Source organism: Saimiri boliviensis, chromosome 7 (genome assembly GCF_048565385.1).
Source record: "Saimiri boliviensis isolate mSaiBol1 chromosome 7, mSaiBol1.pri, whole genome shotgun sequence".
Taxonomy (NCBI): domain Eukaryota; kingdom Metazoa; phylum Chordata; class Mammalia; order Primates; family Cebidae; genus Saimiri; species Saimiri boliviensis.
Window position 1 is genome coordinate 80,729,647 of NC_133455.1, and position 22,310 is coordinate 80,751,956.

Genomic DNA, 22,310 nt, shown 5'->3' on the forward strand with positions numbered 1-22,310 from the left:
CAGTCTGAAAATATTAAGTAGACAATTCCAGAAATAAACCATTCCTAAGTTTTAAATTGTGTGCTATTATGAGGAGTGTGATGATGATCTCACACTGTCTGCTTTATCCATCTGGATGTCCAGTACATTCACACTGTTTACACTACCTGCCTTAGTCACTTTGTAGCCATCTTGGGTATCAGATTGGCTGTTATGTTCTTGCTGTACTTTTTTTCTCTTTTTTTTGAGATAGGATTTTGTTCTGTCACCTAGGCTGGAATGCAATAGCACCATCATAGCTTACTGCAGCTTTGACTTTCTGGGCTCAAGGGATCCTTTTGCCTCAGCCTCCCAAGGAGCTGGGACTACAGGTGTATGCCATCATGCCCGAGTAATTTTTTTTTTTTTTTTGGTAGAAACAAGATCTCCTATTGTTGCCCAGGCTGGTCTTGAACTCCTGGCCTCAAGTGATCCTCCTGTAGGCCTTCCAAAGTGCTGGGATTATAGGCATACATGGTCGCGCCCAGCCCTCACAGTACTTGTGTTTAAGGAACCCTTATTTTACTTAATAATGGCTCAAAGCATAAGAGTAGTGAGACTGGCATATTCATATAATTGTTCAATTTTATTACTGTTGTATTTGTTTGTTTTTTTGAGACATGACTTTGTTATGTTCCCCAGATCAGATGGCAGTGGTGCAATCATGGCTCACTGCAGCCTCAACATCTTGGGCTAAAGTGATCTTCCCACCTTGGCCTCCCGAGTAGCTGGGAGTACACCACCATGTCCAGATAATTTTTCTAATTTTTGTAGAGGTGGGGTTTTGCCATGTTACCTAGGCTGGTCTTGAACACCTGGGTTCAAGCAGTCCTCCTGCCTCAGTCTGCCAAAGTGCTAGGATTACAGAACTGAGCCACTGTACCTAGCTACTTACTGCTGTTAATGTCTCACTGTACCTGATTTACAATTAAACTTTAAGTATACATGTATAGAAAAATATATATACATAGGGTTTGGTATTATGAGCAGTTTTAGGCATCCACTGGGGGTCTTGGAATGAATGTATACCCCGTGGATAAGCGGGGGCTACTGTACTTACAGACCGGCGGAAGCTCATATTCTACTTCAAGAACCACTCTTTCTCCCACATTCTTCAGCAAGCTGATGATCTCATCATGGCGGAATTTGGCCAGGTTGATTCCATTCACTGCTTTGATGTAGTCACCTACATCCAGCTGGTCACTTCTGCAAAATAGACAAGGTTGTTTCAGCAGACTCACCCTCTCCATAGGCCAGTCTGACTATATTTTCACCTTCTCTTCATCAGTAGGCATGCAAGTGTAGAAGCAAGTCTAGAGGACGGACAGCAGAAGTCCCTGCCTCCCAGGAGATGGCAGGCCCTTAAAGGTAGGAATACAGCTGAAGTCAAATGAGAGCCAGGGATCCCTTTTACTCATGCTGCCTGTGATACCTTGGAAGTCCCACTCTAAGTCTGCCACTATCTCTGATTTTTTCCTTTTTGCCTGTTTTATTTTTAAAAGCACCATAAACAAAATCAAGAGAAGAATTTTTTTTTTTTTTTTTTTTTTTTTTTTTAGTTGCTCTGTCCTAAACCAGTTGGTACTCTGGGATGGAATCCAAATCCTAGACATAGCATAGCGCGTCTTTTTTTAAATTGCATTTTAGGTTTTGGGGTACATGTGAAGAACATGCAAGATTGTTGCATAGGTACACACATGGCAGTGTGATGCATAGCAAGTCTTTTTATTCTCAATCTCTCTCATTTTTGCTGCCTGCTTTTTGTACATTTACAGCTTTCAATAACTTCACTGGGAGTTTGTCCAGGACTAAGGAAAGGGTCAGCTAATTTTGCTATTTATTGTTTACAGCAGGATTGATAAGAAGAGTACTGGTGCAGGAGAAATCGTGATGCAAATATTGGGTTTCAGTACCATTCCTGTCTCTCTATACCACCATAACAGAATATGGGCTGTACTTGGACTTTAGTCAAACTCCGTTTCTAAACCAAGAGCAGGTAGCAAGACCAATAACAGGTGTTAAAATTCATGTCATTGATAAGGACCTTCAATAACATTTTCTCCCAGAATAGAAATAGCTAATGCACTTATTTTATACACAAATCTAGTTCCAATCATTCCTCCTTCAAAGAGCCTCCTGATCTGCCCCAGTCTGCAGTACGTGCATGGCCCTTACCTCATTTCCTGACTTACGTCTGTAATAACATCTGTAATAACATGCTGTTGCCTTTTGCTATCATGTAATGCCATGGTTTCTCCCAAATGTTTCATGTTTTTTATGCCTTACCTCCACTAATAGATTATGAGCCCCTTTAGGGCAGGGATCTCACCTTTAGTTATTTTGATTTACTACCTGCAAAACGGTAGTGCCTTAAACAGTGACTGTTTGGTGATTCTTAATACTCACTATAACTGGCACAGTAATACTTTTAATTACAGCATTAATACAATTGAAAATGGTACCCCTCTCTCCCTTGACACTTGTTTTGAGGGACAGATATAAAGAAGCTCTGGAGACTTATGAATCCCTAGCATCATGAACTGGTCATGACTGTTATAAAATAAAGGAGGCTGTGAGTGTGGAAAGATGCCTCTTAAAAGCTTAAGGAAAGTAGATTGAGATGCATGTGTCCACACCAGCCTCCCTTACAAACAATATCTTCTGATCATGGGGCAATCCACTGGATTAAGTTTATAAATTGTACAAACAGGTTGATCACTAAAAGTAATCACAGAAATCACCACTTCAGATAACATTTCACGAGGCAAGAACTCTAAGATTTAACCTGGAATTAGGCAGATATAAACATTGGTGGCCAGAATTTAAGGTACTTTAGCCTCATGTTTATTTTCTAAATATATATATTTTTTTGAGACAAAATTTTGCTCTTGTTGCCCAAGCTGGAGTGCAATGACACAGTCTTGGCTCACTGCAACCTTCACCTCCTATGTTCAAGTGATACTCCTGTCTCAGCCTCCCAAGTAGCTGGGATTACAGGCAGGCATATGCCACTATGCCTGGCTATTTTTTTTTTCAGTAGACATGAAGTTTCCTCATGTTTGTCAAGCTGGTCTTGAACTCCTGACCTTAGGTGATCCACATGCCTTGGCCTCCCAAAGTGCTGGGATTACAGTTATGAGACACTGCCCAGCCTGGCCTCACTTTTAATGAAAGCTGATTTTCCATCCCCATTTTCTGAGGCAGATTTAGAATGTGTCTCAAGGAGGCCCACCCCAGGACATTCTGCCTTTGGCAGTAACGAGTGGAATTTGCAGTTCATGGAAAGAAGGACAGTTGAGACCTCCTCCTCCAACCCTTCTATCCTTTCAGAAACCAACTCTTAAAAATCTCACAAGTGGAAAAGGAGAGAGGATGTGAGACAAACAAAATTTTCACTTAAAACTCAGAGTTGAGTCTCCCACCCTTTGTAGGTTAGCCATGTCCGTCTCTGGCAGTTTCGCCCATACACATCATATGGGTCATCTGTTTCACATTTAGATGATTGGAGCGTCTCCTTCCCACTGCAGCTTGTCTGCTGTTCAGTGGCACATTTGCAGACTAGATCCACATAGGCTTTTTAAAATTAAAATCTTATGAGGACCTGGCAGCTCCCGAGATGACACAAGAATCTCCCTGGTGACTGCAGCCTAGGCCGGAACAGCCACGCGGGCAGACCTGGGAGCAGCTTCTGAAACGCGCCCCGCTGTGCTTCCGCTGGCCTGTGCTGCCCGGCAGATGGCAGCTGTCATTTATTTATTAGTGGCCACTTTTGATGGAGCTTTAATTTTTGAATTAATTACACCCTGTATTCCTTTCAGGAGATTTCCCCAAGAGGCAGTTACCTAGCAGCAATTCCTCCTTGCCGCAGATTAGACACTCTTGGCTTCCCGTCCTTATCAATTCCTCCCGATACCGTCAGACCCAGGGTAGTGCCTTCCTTCTTCATCAGCTCGACAACCGTGGAGCCCTTGAATTCCTCTGTTAAAAGAAAAGCATTTGCCTTATTAAAATGGGAGTAGAATCGCCAATGTTGTTTTGCGTATGGTTAAGTGACTCCTCCCCAGAAGCTCTTTCCACTTTTTCTTTTATGAGAAAAGATTATCTACGGCCTCCTTCCATTATAATTTACAGACTATCTCATAAAGATGTTCATGCACACAATGCTGAGGTAGATATTCTATTAGAGGTTATGAAAGCGGGCACCGTTTTTTCTGTATTCACTCCACGTTGACAATAAATAGTCCAAATTGTCTTACGTACAAATAATATTCACCCTTTGTTTTCTGCCATTCTTGGGTAACTTTCTCTGGTTTCTCTCTTTGTAACTCCAATGGGAACAATTAAAAGTTGTAACGTAGGGAATTAGAACAGAATTTTAGATAATAATATGAATGTATATAACGCAGTGGCAGACTCCAAGTTCATGGCTGGTTTCAGGTTAGGAAGCCACATGAAAGGAGAAGAGAGCTTTCTACAGGTTCTAGAAGAATATTACTGACTTTACTTTCTTTGTCTTTCAAAAACAAAGTATGACGGCGTATGTAACAACTCATATCATTCTCGCAGAATATGTCACGGTATGGCAAGGCAGGGTTCATCCTCAGAATTTCCAGGTAACTGCCATAAATCTTTCATTTTCTACTTGCAAAATTTTAAAATTTCACAGATATTGTTGGGATAATGTCTCTACAGCAAGACAGAACTCAAATCTTTTGATTTTAGAGCAGAAGGTAAGAAAACTGTAAGAATTCCTTCTCTTCAGAAATAAAAATGAGTCAATATTTACCTTCTAAAGGCTAATTAGAATAAATGCTGTTTTAAAATTCTTTCTGATGTTATTCCCCAATCTACAAATATATTTTCTCAGTAGGGATGGGGAAATTGTCCAATTTTCCAACTTCTCCTAAATTAAGTTATGCATTTCAGGGGTAATGAACTTCTAGAACATCAAAGGCACATATTAAAATGCAAAAACAAACTTGCTTTTTCAAAGTGAAATTAAAGAAAAAAGATTATTTGCACACCTTAACCCTTTCCCAATTACATACAGTTAATTATAATGTTGAAAATATCTATGAATGCATATCATAAAGGTTTTTAAATTGCTGCTCCTAGTATAATATCCCACTAGCCAATGAAAAAATGACATTACATTAGATAAGGAAACAGTATCTCATCGGATCTAGTGAGGAGAACAGAGTACTTGGGGAAAGAAGGCAGGGGACGGCAGGCTACTTATTTCCTCAGCAGCCTAGAGAATGTCCTTCCAGGCAGGGCTTTTGAGTTTGCCAGCTCCTGTGATTTTCACACACCAGCATACCATCTCTGGAAGCCTGCTTTTTCATGGCAGTCTCCTGACACTGTATACATAAATCATTATTGTCTTTTAAAGTAGAAGCCAAGGAGGAGTCCTGGTGTGTATAATGTCAGCTTCATCTATGACATTTTGTATGAAAGACCAAATAGGAATTGAAATTCAAGAGTGAAAATTCTTGTCAAGTTCATGAAAGTACAGGACCTTAAAAGATCATCTGTTCCAGAATTATCTGTAACAAAATCCTATCACTGTGCATTTCTCCTGTGCTCCTTTAAACAAAACACAGCAACCCCAAGAAATCTCATGAAAACATATATAGGTTTAACTGATATTCGAAGACATCAACTTAATAAACAATCCCTCTAAACCCTTGTTGGCAGAAGCCTAGGTATACATTTTTTAAATAAAGTTAACCATTAAAGTAACCAAAATGACATAATAGATGATGACCACTCATATTAAAGACATATAATGTGCCCAACAATTCTGCCAACAAAAAGATTCTTTGTACTTTCTTTAAATATGCAGAGTGATCCGTACATTTAAACATTTGTTATAGAACTTGTAGGGTTGGAAGCATAGATTTTTAAGTGCCTATCTTAAAGGTCTATCCAATTTTCATGAAGAAGCAACTATGAAATAGTAACACCAGGCATGTGAGAAGTTTCTATTCATAAAAATTTTATTTCTACTCCAAGTTTTCAAAGACATGCTTCCTACATAAAACGGGATGTACAGGTACAGCCTTATGGGAGGTGGACAATGTCATTTTCTCCAGAAGGAACTCAGGTGCTTCCTGGGGTTCTGGCTGAACATTGAAAATCTAGAAAAGCTCAATTATTTTAGTTTAATTTCATCATTATTAAAATACAAATCCATCAATCTGGCTACTTTTTAAGTGATAATAGTCAATTACCCTGTCACTGAAAAACATTTCAAATGTTTTCCTAAGAGCTAATTTTAATAATGTGAAATTGAGAAAATATTCCTGTACCAGCTAATTGAGTAGTTTGTGTATTCATTGATTCAAGCACGTATTGAATGCTTACTCTGAGCTAGACAATAAAACTCAAAGATGGAAAAAGTTAAGGCCATTATCCTCAAGATGGCCACAGCCTAGTCAAAGAGGCAACGTCACAGACCACTGTGCCATACAGTGTGAGTTGTGGGGAAGCAGCCACAAAGAAGATGGTCCAGGCAACAATGTAGAGTGAAGGCCTGGAGTTCCAAACGCACCATCTATTTTACAGCTTTGTCTTCTATCCAATCTGCTGTACTTATCGACCGGGATTAGCTGAGCAGAGCTGACCAAAGAAGGAATATAAATTAGGCAAAACTCAGGAGTAAAGATAGAACATTCTTGCAAGAAAATTTGCTGAATCACAAGAATGGTAACTGCCAATAAGTATCTCTGGTCCCTGAAGAATTGAATAAATCATTTATGGATGTTTCTGTAGGGAGTGGGAGAGAAGTGGTCTGGAGAGAAAGGAACCTGCTTTTGGAGTTTGCTTTCGGCTCACCTGAAATCTCCACTTAGCCAATCAATCACTTAATGCCTTTTTGGTGTTTAATGTCTGCATAATGATCTAATGAAGACAGAAGAAATGAAGACAGATGTATTCATTTGCATGAGTTCACTTATACATCAAGACTTACTGAACAAACACTGCCGTAAAACAGTGGAACTTGGGCAAGTCAATATATACTGAGGCTTCTTTCTTTTGTGATTTAAATTGCAAATATCACTCCCCCATTTAAAAGAACCTTGTATGGGCACTGTAATCTCTTTCAATTAGTAAGCAGCACAGGCAACAACAGATGATGTCTAACTAGTGAGGAAAAAGATGGTTCTGGATTTGACTTTTTCCTTAATCACCGTATTTAATGATCTTGGAAAATAAATGGTATAGGTTTACATCTGTACCATTACTCAACATAACCAAATAGAATCCCACTGATAGTATGAAATGCAGTTGTTTGCTGTTTTCCTTTGTGTTTGTAATTCAATCTTTTTAATTACTGAATTCCAGAAAGTTTTAAGAAAAGTAACAGTGATGTTTGGCAAACACAAGAGAATTATAAAAAATTGATATTTAAAAACACAGATGAGCCGGGCGCGGTGGCTCAAGCCTGTAATCCCAGCACTTTGGGAGGCTGAGGCGGGTGGATCACGAGGTCGAGAGATCGAGACCATCCTGGTCAACATGGTGAAACCCCGTCTCTACTAAAGATACAAAAAATTAGCTGGGCATGGTGGCACGTGCCTGTAATCCCAGCTACTCAGGAGGCTGAGGCAGGAGAATTGCCTGAGCCCAGGAGGCGGAGGTTGCGGTGAGCCGAGATCGCGCCATTGCACTCCAGCCTGGGTAACAGGATCGACACTCCGTCTCAAAAAAAAAAAACAAAAAAACACACAGATGGTTATACAATTAGCATGCAGGAACTATAACCTTTATATAGACAAATAGCCAGTAAAAGGTTGTTACAGAAGAGAAGGCCCCATTTACAACAGCCAAAAGGTAAAATATTTAGGAAAAAACTTAACAAAAATGTGTAACATCTATATGAAGACAAACTTAAAGTGCTTCTGAAGGATATTAGATTAAAATAAATGGAAAGGCATCCCATTCATTCATTCAATAAGAACTGAGCACTTACAATGTACCAGGCAGTGTTTGGGGCATTGGAGATACAGCACCGAACAAAATGAGCACTATTCCTGCCACCTAATAACTAATATTCCAGTGGATAGCATAAGTCAACATAAAAACACGTTTTCTTTAATCAATTGTATATCTATACAGTAGCAGTGAATACATATGTATTAAAATTGATAAAATATCATTTGTAACTTTCCAAAAATGAAATTCTTAGGCATACAAGTAAGAAAACATATACAGTACTTACATGGTGAAAACTAAAAAATGCTGATGAAAGAAATTAAAGAAGGCTTAAATAATTGGAGAGACAAACGTGTGTGGACTGGGAGACTCAGCACCATAAAGATGTTCTTTCCAAATTGATATATAGGTTTAATGCAAACTTTATCAAAATCCCAGCAAAGTATTTTGTAACTATAGACAAGGTTATTCTGAAACTTATATGAAAGGGAAAGGAATAATTTTTAAAAAGGAGAAGGAAGTGGGAGGATTTAGTCTATTCAATTTTGAATTTATAGAGTAATAAAAACTGTGTTATAGGCCAGGTGCAGTGACTCATGCCTATAATCTCAGTGCTTTGAGAGGCTATGAGAGGAGAATCTCTTGAGACCAGATGTTCAAGAGCAGCAACACAGTGAGACCTCATCTCAAAAAAAAAAAAAAAAAAAAAAGATTAGCTGGACATGGTAGTGTGCATCTGTAGTCCCAGCTACTCAGGATGCTGAGATAGTAGGATCACGTCAGCCTGGGAAGTCAAGGCTGCAGTAAGCCATCACCATGCCATTGCACTCCAGCCTAGGTGATAGACTGAGACCTAGGCTGGAGTGCAATGGCATGGTGATGTTTCAAAAAATAAAAGCAAAACCACTGTGTTGTATTGATGGAGGGATAGACATATAGGTCACTGAAACAAAACAGAGGACCCAGGAATAGACTCATACAAATATGGCAAATTAGTTTTTGACAAGATGCAAATGCAATTCAATAGAGGAAAGCCTATTCAACAAATGATGCTGGTAACTTGACAACCACAGGCAAAAAACAAAACAAAAATTTTAAAAAAATCCCATAACTTGACCAAAGGTTCACACCTCGTATAAAATTTAACTCAAAATGAGTCACAGCCAAAAAATGTAAACCATAATATTACAGAAACCATATGAAACATTTAGAAACTATTTCTATTGGGGAAAACAAGGTAAAGAATATAAGGAATCTCTGTATTTTCTATAGCTGTATATAAATCTATCAGTGGATATCTGATTCAATTGGTCTGGGGTGTTCCCAGGCATCAGTAGTTGAAAAGCTTTTCCAGTTGATTCTAATTCTAACATGCAGCTAGAATTGAGGAAAACTGCAAACTACTACAGGACACACTCTCCCCAGACCTCATGTAATCTCCTACCATTTGTTATTCCTCTGCCTTTAACACCTCCGCTTCATCCATGTCCCTAGCTGAGGGTGTCTTCATGGCAGTTCTGGGATGACTCCCCCGAGGAACCACTGAGAACACTGTTTGCTCACATGGATTAGGAGCCCTTCCAGGCTGTGCCACGATCGCCCTTTATTTACTCTTGTCAGAGCCCATGCCACCTGTTGTTTAATCAGCACATACGTCTGTCTTTCTTCTTTCAGCAACTCTGTGGCAATTGTCCATGCTGTAATTTCCTCTTCATATAGCTCCTGAATTTTAGGGACTTGCCAAAATGTATGGGTAACTCCCTTTTTCTGTTGTAAGCCTATTTTATTTTTTAAATAAGCAATGAGACAAAACTTTCAAGACACAAGAGTGTCACAGAACAAAACAAATTATGCTGGACTTCATTCTGTGCAAAATAGTTTTACAAAACAATGAAATGGTTGGATATGGGTTCTGATTGCCTTATGCCCATGATACTTCTTTTCTGTTTTGGTTTTTGTATGTTCAAGCAGATCCAGGCTGACAAATTTAGAGGGACAGACACTGAAGTCTTTACCAGCCTCCTCATCCAGGACCCTGCTTTCAGGTGTCTGTTCTTTTTACAATCTCTTTTGAAGGAGATGGGATTGGTGGTATGACATACCTCATACAGGAAGGCTTCATGGACAGACAGTCTCCATTCTTTACTAGCAATGTTAAACAACCAACTAGCATACCTTGGGACATGTAGATTCTCACAGAATCTTTGTAAGGGTACATGTTCTATTTTTGCAATAATGTAAATCTATTGGCATTTTTAATGATATTGTTAAGTTTATATTTTATTTTAGATTAATGTTGTCTACAACTGTGAAATATTGTGCTGGGATTTTGTTAGGATTTCTGATAAGCCTGTATGTCAATTTGGAAAGAATTAACACCTTTACTGTGCTGAGTCCCCCAGTCCACGCACATGGTTCGACTTTCCAATTATTTAGATGTTTAATTTCTTTCATCAGCATTTTCTAGTTTTCAGCATGTAAGTACTGTATGTTTTGTACTAAGAAATTTTTTTTGGAGCAATTATAAATTGTTCCTAAGAATTTCATTTTTGGAACAATTATAAATATTAAAAAAAAATTTATAGTGGGGAATCTCACTGTGTTACCCAGGCTGATCTCAGACTCCTGGGTTCAAGGAATTCTCCTGACTGGGCACCCCAAGGTTCTGGGGTTACAGGTGTGAGTCACCATGCCTAGCCTAAATTATATTTTATTATTAATTTTCATGTACATATGTTCATTGCTAGTATATAGTTATATAATTGATTGTATTATATTTAGCTTGTATCCTGTGGCCTTGCTGAACTTATTATTTCTGGAAGTTTTGTGAGTTTTTTGTAAATTCCTTAGTTTTCTACATAGACAATTTTCATCTACAAATAGGGACAATTTCACATCATTTTTAATCTATAAATATTACCCTTTCTTGCCTAAAGCACTGGCTGAAGTTCCAGCACTATGTTAATTTAGAGAGGGATAGCCTTACCTTGTTAAGGTTTTAGAGGAAAAGCATTCAGTCTTTCATCACTAAATACTATGTTAGTTGTGGGTTTCTTGTGGGTTTCCTCTATAGGTACTTTTTATGAAGTTGAGAAAGTTCCTCTCTATTCCCACTTTTCTGAGAGTTTTAATAATAGATGGGTTTGAATCCTGTCAATTTGTTTTGCATTGAGTGACATGATCATGAGATTCTTTTCTTCTTTAGCTTGATAATATGATAGATTACATTGACTGATTTTCTAATATTGAATCAACATTGCATCTCTGAAGTACACCCCATTTTGTCATAGTATATATTTTAAAAAATACATTGCTGAATTCTATTTACTAATATTTTATTAATAATTTTTTCATCTACATCAATGAGTGATGCTAGTCTGTTGTTTTCTTTTTTGGTTTGGTGTTAAAGTAATAATACTAGCTTCATAAAATGAGTTGGAAAAACACATTTCTTCTTCATCCGCTTTCTGGAAGAGGTTGTGCAGAATTGTTCTTAATTCCTTTTAAGCATTTGGAGAATTTTCCAGTGAAGCCATTTGGGTCTATAGATTTTGTTACTGGAAGTTTTTTAAATTACAAATTCAATTTCATTAATAGTTATAGGGCTATTCAAATTTTCTATTTCATATTGGGTGAGTTGATACAGTTTCTGTCTTTCAAGGAATTGGTCCACATCAGTGAGATCAGAATCTTCACAGATGGGAAACTAAGCATAGTTTTTAAAGCTTTTGGGGGGATTCCAACATGTAGCTAAGATTGAGAGACAGACTTAGGGTTTGGTGCACGAGGAAAGACTGGTAGGAGAGACTGGGACACCAATAGACATTATACCATGAAGGATCCTAAGAAAGAACTCAGATTTGAGTTTTAGAAAATGTTAGCCTGTTATTAGTATAAAGCAATGGTTTTGGTAGTGGTAAAGTATTGAGAAGAAAGATTTTTGTCTTGGGTCAAGGAGGATCATTAGAAGGTCCCTGCTGTCATATAATGTATGGATTAAGTTAGGCTATATTGTGTCAACAAATTCAAAAATGAATAATGACTCAAATGCAACAGGAGTTTATTCTGCTCACATACAAGTCTATGGTGGGTGACCCTGATCATTAGCTCCCTCTCACACAGAGATTTAGGGAGCTATGCTCTTTTCCATTTTGTGACTTCGTCATTCCTTAATGCTCTGGTTCCCAAACTGTGCACTGAGGCACATGAATCCATGGTGAATTCACAGGACCACCACTGGATGTCTTAAATGTTCAAAGAAAACAGAGCCACACTTGATATCTGCTGGATGTAACATCACCTGCTAGCTTGCTGTAGTTCAGTTAAACATTAGATCACCCTACACTGCTTTTGTTTTATGTCACAGTTTTCCAAAGCTGAGTTTTTTCCAGTTACTGTGATAATAAGCAAGCTTCATGTGAAAACCAGTGTGAAACTGGAATTGAGGTGATCAGTGACTCGATTTAAGGACTTGAGAAGCTGTAAAATGTTCAACAGGCACGTATATACCATTCATCATTAACTATTTGTGGTTACTTAAGAGTGAAATAAACATATTTTGTTCAAAGATATATCTCTTTTTTCAAATGGCTAGTAAGTTAGGATAAAATATGAACTGTGTTATGTAGACCTAACTGCTTTGGAAATTGAACCAATGGTATTTCATTTGGCCTGGAGGTGCTGTAAAAAAATTACTGAGACACTAAGTGCTCTGTGAACTGAGAAGTTTAGAAACTTCTGCCCTAGGACTTTATCCTGTTTTCATTCAGCTGGTGGAAGTGGAAAGACAGCTCTCTTAAAAGCCATTACTGGCCTGCTTATGTTCACATCCCAAGGACAAGAACTTATTCCAACCATGTCCACACCTAACTTCAAAGGAGGCTGAGAACTACAGTCTAGAGCAGGTGTCCCCAAACTTTTTACACAGGGGGCCAGTTCACTGTCCCTCAGACCGTTGGAGGGCCGCCACATACGGTGCTCCTCTCACTGACCACCAATGAAAGAGGTGCCCCTTCCTGAAGTGCGGCGGGGGGCCGGATAAATGGCCTCAGCGGGCCGCATGCAGCCTGTGGGCCGTAGTTTGGGGACGCCTGGTCTAGAGGATGCAATGGGGGTAGGATGGATATGGAAGGACAGGTACTGACTGTGCCACACAGGCAACATGAAAGACTGAAATACATCACAGTGGCTATGTGGATGGCATGGACACCAGACATATTAACGAGGAGGAATTTTCCTGAGTTAAAGACCAATTAGGATGTGGGAAGCATGGAAGCATGGAAGAGTGAGGATCAAAAAGGTCCCAAGCTTCCCAACTTGTTTGATTGGTGGATGCTGACATCTGTCACTGAGAAAGGGAATCTAGAAAACAGGAAGTTTGTGTTGCTGTGAGTGACTGGAGTGGGGCAGGCACACTATATAATGTTATATAAGAGAAATTTAACATTGAAATCCAACAGAAAAACTTGGTCTTAAAACAGTTTTCATCACACCTTAAAATCATGTGTAAGACCTTCATCCCATGACCATAGCATAAAAAGAGAAAGCACAATTTAAAAGCAACCACTAGAGGCATATTCATCAAAATAGGTGAAGCTCTTTACTTCTTTAAGTTCTAACTGCAGAGATTTTTAAAAATACCATAAACAGTTATTAAATAGAAATATTATTAGTGAAAACTCTACCAAGTAAATCACACATTTTGAAATGCTAGTGTCAACAATAGTGTTTTGTTCCCTGCTGTATCTCCAGCACCTAGAATGTTGCCTGGAACATTCACAGGTCGAACCTGGTAACTGCTGAATGAACATGCACATCAGTCCCAAAACAGGGAATTATAATGGAGTGGTAAGCAGTGGCTTGCGGCAGACAGAATTACTGCTGGACAGTGCAGAAGCAAAATGATAAAGGAACAGAATTGAACAGAAGCAGAGTTATTTCCCTAAGCTTACTTGATTGATTATTTGTACCAATGCTTTAGTAAGGGGAATTGGGGCACACACCAGAATACTACAGCTGTATCTGTGTACTACTGTTGAAAAAAAAATATTGCTCACACTACAGTTTTATCTTTATATTACTTTTAGTGATGCCGCTAGGAAGTTTATCCCCTCAGGAAATAACAGATGCTTTTTCCAATACTCATTTCAAGCTCTTCCTAACATCCCCTGGTTCAGCAAAGCTGTGGGATCAAAGCTGGGTTTCTGTGATAAACGGGTGCATTTTCAGTCTCAGTTCTTGCCATCCAGACAAGTTGAGAAAGGTTTTTGGGCAGTTTCCACCACTGTATAGTGGTATGAAGGATATACTAGAATTTTTCTCTTTCCTTGGGAGTCTGAATATAAATTTGATCAGTGGCAGGGGTGTTCAGCATATAAATATTACCTGGCACAAATATTCATGTGAAACAAAATTACAATTGGAATTTATCTCATGCAGTGATGGGAGGGCTGGATTAATATCTGTATGTTTCCTGGAGCACCTCCAAAGAAAAGGGACAGACAAATATGCAGTGCCAAATACAAAAATACGTGACCCCTGAAGGTATGTAATATATAGGGGTCAGGATTCTTTTAAAAATGGATTGCACAAAGATGTTGACTGTTTTTCTCTACAACTAATTCAGGTATCAAATGTCTTCTACAGCATTCAGTTAAAAAAAAATCCCTGCTTTTAAAATATGGCAATACTAGAATTCTTTCAATTTCTACTTTTCCAAAAACCAGTTATTTAATTGTCAAAATTTGCTATTAAGCTTTCCAATGTCAAACTTACTAATAAGTTATTTAGTTTTCCCGAGTCTTAGTTTCCTTACATCTAATTTAGGGATGATAACAGTGTCTACCTACCGAATGTGGTCAAGATTAAGTAATACAATTCTTATAAGGAACTTACCATAATACCTGCCATACAGGAAGTGTTAAATATATGTTAGCCAGGGTATTATTTTTGTATTGTTGCCATTATTATTGTTATTTGGATATTGGAAATTTCCATGTACAAAAAACTGCCAGTTTTCTACTATATTTTGATTATTATGAATGTAAGACAAAACTATTAACAGTGGCATCTAACTGCTGGTGAAGTCACTGACTGCTTTGAGAATCTAATGAAAGCAGTGAACCCTTGTCCCAGAAAAATTGTGCGTATGATTTCAGGGGAATTTATGAATTTCCCCTGGGGTTTATCCATGTACCCTACTTTAGAAACTCTGACCTAGAAGATCAGGTTTGAGCACTGTGAAAATCAAACAGCAATTTACACTGGAGTGACATTTTATAATTTGTGTGTATGTTAGGTAGGGATTGTAGAACAGCAAACAGCACCCACATCTATCAGTCATGTATTCCTACACAGTCATCACAGTCATCTGATAATCTAAATTAAACTATGATGCAAAATATCAGAAACAGGAAGTGGCTCACCTCAGCAAAATCTCCTCTCCTAAGCACGATGGCCTGAGTGGTGGACATTTAAAGGTAAGAGGTGATAAGGACCTGAAGAAAGCACTGGGCAGCATATCTGGTATTTGCACTTGCTTCGAGAGCCTCAGGCAATTTTTCTTTGGGAGAACTCTCCATCTGTAATTTTCACTTGTAAGCCATTATAATCACATTGTTGACATGATTGAAAACTGGATTTTTCAAGTTAAACTGAAGCAATTGGCATGGCTATCTTTGAATTTAATTACTCTGATTTTCAATGTTTGCTTAGATAAGTTAACTACATTCTTAGAACTACTTATAAATTGTTTTGACCTAATATTTTTAAGCATTTATAATGGTCAGACTCTGCGGCAGAGGCTAGTATTTCAAAGACCAATAATCACTGCCTCTACCTTTCTTCAGTTCACATTCTAAATGTCTAAGAGACAAACAGTGAATAATTTCAGTGAAATGTGGTCAGACTATAGCATGGCCTGGGAACCAGAAGAGAATAACAGCTCAACTTGTGGTCCTGAGAAAGTCCTCTATAGGCTATTGATGGCTATTTAGAGGTTAAGTTCTTCTTTAGATGAAAGTAGGATATTCCAAAGGAGTATAAATCATTCTATTATAAAGACACACACACATGTCTACTTATTGCGTTGCTATTCACAATAGCAGACTTGGAACCAACCCAAATGCCCATCAATGATAGAATGGATAAAGAAAATGTGGCACAAATACACCATGGAAAACTATGTAGCCATAAAAAGGATGAGCTCATGCCCTTTGAAGAGACATGGATGAAACTGGAAACCATTCTTAGCAAACTGACACAGGAACAGAAAACCAAACACCTCATGTTCTCACTCATAAGTGGGAGTTGAACAATGAGAACACATGGACACAGGGAGGGGAACATCACATACCAGAGCCTATTGGGAGATGGAGGGATAAGGGAGGGATAGCAGGGAGTTGGGGAGGAATAGCATTAGGAGAAATACCCAATAAGATGGCAGGGTGATGGATGCAGCAAACCACCATGGCATTTGTATACCTATGTAACAAACCTGCACATTCTGCACATGTACCCCAGAACTTAAAGTATAACAATAAAAACATAAATAAAGTAGGGTTTTTACTTGCAGTATTACTGTTGCTTCCTCTTAATAGAGAAACGAAGATACTAAGTATTGCTTAGCAAATTAATGAGCTATTTTTAGGGGGGAGATCTTTTATTTTTGCATGTATTTTTGGGTATCCTTTTGGTCAGTATCCGATTTTTTTATTTTTATATTTTTTTGAGACACGTTCTCACTCTCTTGCTCAGGCTGTATTGCAGTGGTATGATCTTGGCTTATTCCAGTCCTAACATCCTGGGCTCAAATGATTCTCCTGCCTCAGCCCCCTGAGTAGATGGGACAACAGGTGTGTGCCGCTATGCGCAGCTAGCTTTTTAAAACAGTATTTTTTTTTTTTTGTAGAGATGGGGTCTCACTATGTTGCCTCAGCTGGTCTTAAACTCCTGGGATCAAGTGATGGTCCCACCTCAGCCTCTCAAAGTGCTAGGACTACAGGCATGAGCCATGGTGCCAGGCAGGGCAGTATCTTCTGTTGAATAACTATTTGAATATGAAAATGCAGAACTACTGTGCTAGGATTAGAATGATCAGATGTTCTGATCTAGGAGTCCAGCTGAGCAATAAGGAATGGGAGCAGCTTGGAGGATAAAAATGAAAGAACACTCTGGAAGTGAAAGAAGACCCTGAGAAAGATATCAGGTAAGGCTGTAATACAGCTAGTGAGAGCTCGTCATCCCTGAGTTAGGTCGCTTAGTGTTCAATATAAGGGGCCGAATGTTGCATCTTCAAAGACAACTAAGAGCACAAGGCTTGAGGTTCCATTCTGCCTGAAAGGGAAAAGGAGAAAGGATAAACTTCAGCAAGAAATCAGACTTCTTAAATAATCAGGGAAAAGTAGAACTCAGAGCTACACTCACGTGGCCTCTTTCTTTCACGAATATCTAAGTACCTATGAATCTAGCATGAGCTAGGATCCTAACTGAATAGAGAAATTAAAATGAAGATGATACTTTTAAAGATTATCCATTGTTTTAAAGCAGTTTATACTTTTCCAAGTACTCTTACATCCATTCACTAATTTAGCCTTTAAAAAAACTCTGTAAAGAAGAGCATACTACCATTTTATAGTTTAGAGACACTGAGACTTGAAAATTAGGGTCCTTTCATTAGGCAGAACTTCACGTCTGTTTTATGCACATGAAATTTCTTCCTCATATAACTGAATGCTACAAAGTTTCAGACTCATCATACGGTAATTGTCAAACATCGGACCAAAAGAATGTGTAGATGAAATACTTTTGAGAAAAGGCAAGAAAAATAAAGCTAGCCTCAGGCAGGCTCCAAGCCACCAGGCCACTAGTAAATCAGTCCCTCTCATTTTGTTACAGATGCTTGTGCATCAGGGGTATTTATTTGACTTTCTCTTGTTTCATGAGACTTGATCCATTTCAAATAAAGGAACAGATGCAAAACTAATAGTGCAATCACTGCAGATAACCAATAGGCAAAGTATCTGGGGAGCCCTGCGGACTGTCCACGGGGAAGCCATGGGCCTGCTGCGGTGAGTCAGAGTTGCGCGAGAGCCCTACGCAGACCCACTGAATTCAGAACTGGAGGAGGCTGTGCTGCCTGTATCAAGGACAGCTCTCACACCCTGTATCTGGCTTCCTCTATCCTAACAGGGAGGGTAGCATTCTCTCCTGGTCCCTTTTGTTTCTTCTGCTCCATATAGGAAACCACTTTCTTGTCACAAAGAAACGTCCTCCATTGGAGTAAACAGAAAGAGAATGAGAAGATAAAGCAGTCACTACTATTTCCTGTTTGGTGCCATCCATCCTTTGTATTAGTACCTCAGTCACCTTAGGTAACACTATCTTACCCAAGTATAACTAACTTCTAGCCTCACTCTGAGTTTGAAATGCTTTAGGCCCTCTCTCCCTTTCTCCTTTCCTTCCTCCCTCTTCCTCTCTCCCTTCCTTTCTCCCATTGAATATCTATTGATAATTTCCTAAATTCTAGGGACTTTGCTATCAGAAAATGATGTAGACTTAGTCCCTGACCTCAAGGAATTTCTATTCTATTAAAAAATATAGACGTTGGGAGTCAGAGCAAGATGGCTGAATAGAAGCCTCCACTGATCATCCTCCCTACAGGAACACCAAATTTAACAACAGTCTATACAGCGAAGCATCTTCACAGAAACCAAAAATCAGGTGAGTGATCAGAGTACCTGGCTGTAACTTCATATCACTGAAAGAGGCACTGACAAGGGCAGGAAAACAGTCTTGAATTGCCAATGCCACCCCTTCCCCATCCTGCAGCCTCACGGCATGAAGAATCTGTGAGCTTGGAGGAAGAAAAGTGCAGTGATTTTGGGATTTTGCATTGGAACTTAGTGATGCCCTATCACAGTGGAAAGCACCACCAGGTAGAATTCAGCCCATGGAGGAAGCATTTTGACCAGCCCTAACTAGAGGGGAATTATCCATCCCAGCAGTTGGCATGTGAGCTGCAACAAGCCTCACCATGGTGGAATAAAGTGGTTTTGGGCCCTAAATAAACTCGAAAGGCAGTCTAATCTACAAGAACTGCAACTCCTAGGCAAGTCCTAGCGCTGTGCTGGGCTAAGAGCCCACTGACTTGGTGGGCATGTGATCTAGTAAGATATCAGCTGGGGTGGCTAAAGGAGTGCCTGCACCACTCCTCTCTCAAGCCCAGGCAGCACAGCTTGCAGCTCCAAAAGAGACCCTTTCCATCTGCTTGAGGAGAGGAGAGGAGAGGAGAGGAAAGAGTAAAGAGGACTTTGCCTTGCAATTTGGATACCAGCTCAGCTACAGTAGGATAGGGCACCACACAAAGTTGGGAGGACCTCATTGCAGGCTGTAGCTCTCCAACAAAATTTCTAGAGAACACTTGGGTAAAAACACACTGCCTTGAAGGGAAGAACCCAATTCTGGCAGGATTTGTCACCTGCTGACTAAAGAGCTTTTGGGCCCTGAATAATCAGCAGTGGTAGCCAGGTAGTACATGCCATGAGCCTTGGGTGAAAATCTGAGACATCCTGGCTTCAAGTGTGACCTGGCATATTCCCAACAGTGGTGGCCATGAAGAAAGACTTTCTGCTTGAGAAAAACAGAGGAAGAATAAAGGGGACTTTGTCTCATAACTTAGGTACCAGTTTGGCCATGAGGGTAGAGTACCAAGTGGGCCCTTGGGGTTCCCATTCCAGGCCTTGGCTCATGAATGGTATTTATGTACCAACTCTGGGGTAGCGGGGGGCCCACTGCCCTGAAGGCCTGGAAGCATTCATCACAGGCTGACTGAAGAGTCCATGGGCCTTAAGTGAACATTGGTGGTGCTTTGGCAGTATTCCCCTTGGCCCCTTGAAGCCGGTGGCCACAGGGAGAGGCTACTCTGCCTGTAGAAAGCAGAGGGTAGAGTGGGAAGGACTTTTTATTGTGCTTTAGGTACCAGCTCAGCTGCAGTAGAATAGAGCACCAGGTAGATTTCAAAGGTTTCTGACTCCAGGACCTGGCTCCTGAATGGCTTCTCTGAACCCATCGAGGGCCTGGGGGAACTCTCTACCCTGAAGGGAATCTTCACCCTGAAGCGTGGCTGGTTCTGCCACTTGCTGATTATAGAGTTCTAGGGCCTTGAGCAAACATAGGTGTTAGCCACATACAGTTACAGTAGGCCTCGGATGAGACCTAGGGCTGTGTTAGCTTCGAGTCTGACCCAGTGCAGTCCCAGTGGTAGTGGCCACAGAGGTGCATGTGTCACTCCTTCCCCAGCTCCAAGCGGCTCAGCACAGAGAGAGAGACTGTCTATTTGGGAGAAAGTATGGTAAGAGAGCAAGAGTGTCTACCTGGTAATCCAGATAATTTTTCTGGATCTTATCCAAAACCACCAAGGTGGTGCCTCTATGAGTCTGTAAGAGCCACAGAATTACTGGGCTTGGGGTGTCCCCTTAATGCAGATATGGATCCAGTGACCAAAAAATTAGATCCCAACACCCAAGTCCCTTCAAATACCTGGAGAGCCCTCCCAAGAAGGATGGATACAAACAAGCCCAGACTGCAACAACTACAATAAATATTTAACTCATAAATGCTCAGACACTGATGAATACCTAAAAACATCAAGATCATCTAAAAACAGGATTGCATCCAATGAATAACATAACGCACCAGGGACCAATCTGGAGAAATAGAGTTATACAACCTTTCAGAGAGAGAATGCAAAATAGGTGATTGGAGCAAACTCAATGAAATTCAAAATAATACAGTAAAGAAATTCAGAATCCTATTGGATAAATTTAACAAAGAGGTTAAAATAATTAAAAAGAATTGAGCAGAAATCCTGGAGCTGAAAACAGGCAACTGGCATACTAAAGAAATGCATTAGAGTCTCTTAATAGAAGTGATCAAGCAGAAGAAAGAATTAGAGAGCTTGAAGACAGGCTATTTAAAAGTACACAGAAAAGACAAAAGAAAATATAATGAAAAAGGAATAAGGCATGCCTAAAAGATCCAGAAAAGAGCCTCAAAAGGGCAAATCTAAGAGTTACTAGCCTTCATCAGGATGTAGAGATAGATAGTGGTAGGAAGTTTATTCAAAGTGATAATAACAGATAACTTCCCAAACTTAGAGAAATATATCAGTATTTAAGTACAAGAAGGTTAGAGAACACCAAACAGAGTGAACCCAAAGAAGACTGGCTTCTAGACAATCAAACTCTCAAAGGTAAAGGAAAAGGAAAGAATCCTAAAGTCAGCAAGAGAAAAGAAGCAAATAACGTAAATGGAACTCGAATAAATTTATCAGCAGACTTTTCAATGGAAATCTTACAGGCCAGGAGAGGGTGGTATTACATATTTAAAGTACTCAAAGAGAAAAACTTTTATCCTTGAATCATATATCTGGCAAAAATTGCTTTAAGCATGAAGGAGAAATAAAGACTTTTCCAGACAAATAAAAGCCGAGAGATTTCATCAATACCCAACCTGTCCTATTAGAAATGCTAAGGGGTTCTTCAATCTGAAAGAAAAGGATGTTAATGAGCAATAATAAATCATCTGCAGTTACACAATTCACTGGTAATAGTAAGCACAGAGAAAAACACAGAATACTGTAACACTATAATGGTGGTATGTAACCTTAAATAGAAAGACTAAATGTTGAACCAATCAAAAATAGTAACTATGACAACTTTTGAAGAAATAGCCAGTACAATAAAACATAAAGAAAAACAACAAAAAGTTAAAAAGCAGGGGGACAAAGTTTAAGTGGAGAGTTTTTGTTAGTTTTCTTTCGGCATGTTTGTTTATGCAATCAGTGTTAAGTTGACATCAGTTTAAAATAATGGGTTATAAGACAACATTTGCAAGTCTTATGGTAACCTCAAATTGAAAACATACAATAGATACATAAAGGATAATGGAAGACATTAAAACATACCACCAGAGAAAAAGCACCACTAAAAGGAAGACAGAAAGGAATGACGGAAGAGAAGACCACAAAACAATCATAAAACTAGTAACAAAATGGCAGAAGTAAATCCTTACTTACCAATAATAACATTGAATGTAAATGGACTAAACTCTCCAATCAAGAGACAGAGTGGCTGAATGGATGAAAAATAAGACTCAACTATCTGTTGTCTACAAGAAACACACTTCACCCATAATGACTCATATAGGCTGAAAAGGAATGGAAAAAGACATTCTATGCCAATGGAAACCAAAAAAGGGCAGAAGTAGCTAAATTTTATCAGATAAAATAGATTTGAAGACAAAAACAGTAAGAGACAGAGAGGGTTCACTAAATAATGATAAAAGGGTAAATTCAG

At 39.2% G+C, this 22,310-nt stretch overlaps 1 protein-coding gene across 11 annotated transcripts in view; it reads right to left on the reverse strand.

Annotated features, from left to right (window-relative positions):
• Positions 1-22,310, reverse strand: part of GRIP1 (glutamate receptor interacting protein 1) — a 713,425-nt gene that overhangs the window by 180,753 nt on the left and 510,362 nt on the right. For all 11 annotated transcript variants that reach the window (XM_039472175.2, XM_074402865.1, XM_039472176.2 and 8 more), the window contains 2 exons: positions 3,861-3,996; positions 1,079-1,224 (listed from right to left, as the gene is read on the reverse strand). In XM_039472175.2, the coding sequence (XP_039328109.2) occupies positions 1,079-1,224; positions 3,861-3,996 (282 nt within the window). The remainder of the gene's footprint in view (positions 1-1,078; positions 1,225-3,860; positions 3,997-22,310) is intronic.